Below are 3857 nucleotides of genomic sequence, written 5' to 3'. Positions count from 1 at the left end.
ACTCATGAAATCAGGGATTTGATAAATACCTGTTAGGACATGGCAGAACCAGGATTTAATAATCCTATTCCATCTCGAATGGTGATAGACTTGAATCCCCAGATGGAAATTATGGCCACTTCTGCTTTAGAGGGTGATTTTAATGGAACTTCTGTGCTTCCAGGGGTTTACATGCCCCTGATGGCACCTAGCACCTGTGGGATGATGATTCAATCAAATGGGCAAGACTTGTCTACCAGAAATATTGATGCAGATTCAACCAGCATAATAGATGATGCTCATTTTGAGCTCCCCCTTTACAGTACCACTGAAACTTCATGGTATTCAAGTTCTTCTGAAGACATGGAGGTGTTTTATCAGTTAGAACACTGCAACATCTCTCAGGGCCATAGCCATCCACAGTCCTTCAATGTTGCAAATAATATCGTGTCGGTGCCCGAGAGTAGTATGTTGTACAGGCAGAGCGCATTCGGCTCATACATAAGATCTGCCCACTGTCACTATGTTAAGAATGGCAGACAGAATCTAATGAAAAGATGCTTCAATTTTCTCAGAAAAATCAACGAGAAGAGAACAGAGGCCCAGAGGTTTCAGATTGCAAATATTGAAGAACAGCATGAGTTCCATGCATCTCTTCAAAACAAGGCCGCTTTTCATCATATGCTAGCCGAGCGTAACAGGAGAATCAAACTAAAGCAGCATTTCTCGTTACTGCATTCTCTTCTACCTCATAATTCCAAGGTATTGTAACTTTGTAGATTGGATGCTCGGATTTACCACCGTAGTCGTGTTTGATGGTCTATGCTTTGGATTTTTATGAAGATTCATTATCAGGCTTTATTGTCTATGAAGAAGATTTATGAAAAAGATTTATCATTGAGACATAAAATTTTGATGGTGGATCTTTGTTAACTTTTCAATTAGTTAATTCTCTGCACTGATTTTATTTTAATCACTCACAGATCCATTTAAGTCTAGGTAGATTATCAAATCTCTTAACATACAAATCCCCTATATCCCCTATAGCATCCACTAAACAGCCTTAGAATGCCTTTCTCAGTTTAAAAAGTATCAGAACATTATATTTCATAGAGTACTAAAAATGATTAAATGTTTTGAGCTTCATACCACAAGTCCTGGACCTATTTCTGTTGCATAGCTCACTTATGAATGTTGGACATACCTGACCTTAAAATCTGTGACAGAGAGATAAATATTCTATACTCTCAAATACCTCTAGGTATATGAGTGAATTAAAGCACCGAGTGGAGGAGCTCGAGCACAGAAATCGTGCCCTGGAAGAATCGTTGAGAGTAAAAATTTCAAAGAAAGAGGGGTGTACCAGTTTTGATGAGAGACATGAAGAGCATGAGGCAACATTAGTTTATAAGTGTGATGAATTTACTTTGAAGCAATCCAAGAATATGCCCAACCAAGCAGACATGCGAATAAATGTTCAGATCGATCCACTTTCCAGTCCAACGAATCTCATCATCGTCCTGCTCGAACGGTTAAGAGAATTGCAACTGGAGGTCGTTTCAGTCCAGTCTAATGTACAACCATTCAACTTGGAGGCTCATTTTATTCTAACACAAACTAAGGTATATACTATATGCTGTTCCTAATTTAAATCTCTGATCAGTGTAGCAAAATCATTGTTCAATACCAAACACAATCATCTTAATTTTTGGGTCTTGCGTCATTTCTAGTTTTGCTATGTAGTCTAGCAGGAAAACTGATTAGTAGTTATATTGGTTAATTATGTTTGCATTTGCAGTGACTGAAAATTTTGTTTTTGTATTTGAATGTGAAGGGCAATCAGTGGGAGAGCTCCAACTGGGAAAATGTTGTAGAGGTTGTGAGAAGCACTTTTGCTGTGAATGAATGAATGCCAAACTCAGTGAAGCTGCATATCAGAGGTTACTTGGGAACAAATTATGTCATGATACGATGCTTTTAGATGATTTCCAGCGTTTGGATGAATCACATTGGTTGGTTCAAAAGTATTGGACAAAATTTTTTTCTTATAAAATTTCTCCCAAAATTTTTCCATTCCAGATAAAGAGTGTTATCTGAAACAAAATTCAACCCTTCATGGAAAAATGATGTATTCTATCGTTTGTATTTATATGTGAGAGGGTCAGTTCTTTTGTTTACCAATTTATGTCTGATCGATTTCAACCACAGTGATGATGGAATGTTTGACAATGTATGGTAAAATGAAGAAATCTGGAGCCATGTTTGACAAAGCACAATGACCGACTGCGGTCGGCAAGAAAATCGGCTTCTACTTTATCTACAGATTCTTTGATGAGATCACTCGAGATCACTCCATCACTTTGTGAAATTCAATAGATGTAATATTTTATTTTTTTTCCTTCAGTATGTACCAATCACACAGGCTTATTCTAAGAAATTTATGGTTTGTTTATCATAACTAATTTATTTACATATATGGTTGGGGATTTACCTACTGTAGAACGACCTAAAGTGTAAAACAGATGATCTGTGAACAGATGATTTGTGTATGTGGTGTTTAGTTTAGGTTTTAGTTTCCAATTTTATGGGAAGTATTTGAAAATGGAAACCACTGGCTGCTATTTCATTTAAATTCATTTAATTTTATACAATTTTAAGTTAATTTTATATTTTTTTAAATAATTTTATATTGTTTTAAATAATTTTAAGATTTTTTAAAAATTATATAAATATTTTATTAAAAAAAATTCTATTGAGTAATATTTATATTTATTATTAAAACAATGTAAGTATAATACTATTAATTAATCATAATCTCTTATTTATATTACTAAAATTATTATTTTTTTAAACTTAATTTTTTAATTTAGAAAATGAATAAAGTTTTATGAAGTGAAAGTTATATTCATTATTAGAGGAACTTATTCATAAAAATATAGATGATGATGATGATTAACATTCACTAAGACCAACGTGGAATCTAATTGTAATTATTTAGGATCTTATTTCTCTCCTAAAAAAAATGGAAATAAGCACCAAGATCACTATAGTTAGGCTGACTTAGTAAGTCAAGAAGATTGGAATTGTGATAGATGTTAGAGAAATGAGAGGTGATGTGAGTAAGGGGGGCGAACAATCTAAAAGAAAGAGCTTTTCATCCTCCACTTTCTTAGTATCCCAAAGGTGACAAATTCTATATTTCAAGGAGTCTTCTACCATCCCAAGGAGTCTTGGGAGTAGATCACCTTGTTCATCTTGAGTAGACCACCCCTGGGTTTCACTCCAAACTTCATGAGAGTTAGTTCTAATCTTAGCGATGTTCATGATTTCACTTCGAAGTTCATGAGTGTTAGTTCTAATCATAGCATTGTTCATCTTGAGTAGACCACCCGCTGGGTTTCACTCCAAACTTCATGAGAGTTAGTTCTAATCTTAGCTATGTTCATATTTTTCTTCGAGCTAGTCAAAATAGAAAGATAATTCTGGTTCTTAAGGGTGGGATTGATCATCTCCTTTAATATCTTAGCTTCTTTTTACACTCTAGCTCTTTATCATCCCATAACTTATCTTTGACACTATCCTTGCTTCCCATAATGATCTCTTCATTTTAGAAAGCCTCTTGAAATTTATGTTGTAAAGCTTCTTTTTATATATTTAAAAATATATAAAATTAAGTAAAATTTAATAGTGTAAAAATCTATTTTTATTGATCATCTCCTTTAATATCTTAACTTCTTTTTACACTCTAGCTCTTTATCATCCCATAACTTATCTTTGACACTATCCTTGCTTCCCATAATGATCTCTTCATTTTAGAAAGCCTCTTGAAATTTATGTTGTAAAGCTTCTTTTTATATATTTAAAAATATATAAAATTA

At 33.6% G+C, this 3857-nt stretch overlaps 1 protein-coding gene across 1 annotated transcript; it reads left to right on the top strand.

The window, feature by feature from the left end:
• LOC149157057 (uncharacterized) lies at window positions 1-2437 on the top strand. Its single transcript, XM_089445540.1, has 3 exons — window positions 1-741; window positions 1206-1601; window positions 1814-2437. The coding sequence occupies exons 1-3, from the start codon at window positions 40-42 to the stop codon at window positions 1886-1888; spliced, it is 1173 nt and encodes a 390-aa protein (XP_089301666.1). The 5' UTR covers window positions 1-39; the 3' UTR covers window positions 1889-2437.
• The last annotated feature ends 1420 nt before the right edge of the window (window positions 2438-3857 follow it).

This window comes from Pinus tabuliformis, chromosome 9 (genome assembly GCF_031772625.1).
Source record: "Pinus tabuliformis cultivar Carrire ecotype Pingquan chromosome 9, CPIR1, whole genome shotgun sequence".
Classification (NCBI taxonomy): Eukaryota; Viridiplantae; Streptophyta; class Pinopsida; order Pinales; family Pinaceae; genus Pinus; species Pinus tabuliformis.
Note: the sequence above shows the minus strand (reverse complement) of the source record. Positions and strands in the feature narration are given on the sequence as shown.

Coding starts and splice junctions, on each gene's coding strand:
- LOC149157057 (XM_089445540.1), top strand. CDS start 40: ATGGCAGAACCAGGATTTAATAATCCTATTCCATCTCGAATGGTGATA. Junction 742..1,205: donor TTCTACCTCATAATTCCAAG/GTATTGTAACTT, acceptor AATCTGTGACAG/AGAGATAAATATTCTATACT. Junction 1,602..1,813: donor TTATTCTAACACAAACTAAG/GTATATACTATA, acceptor TTGAATGTGAAG/GGCAATCAGTGGGAGAGCTC.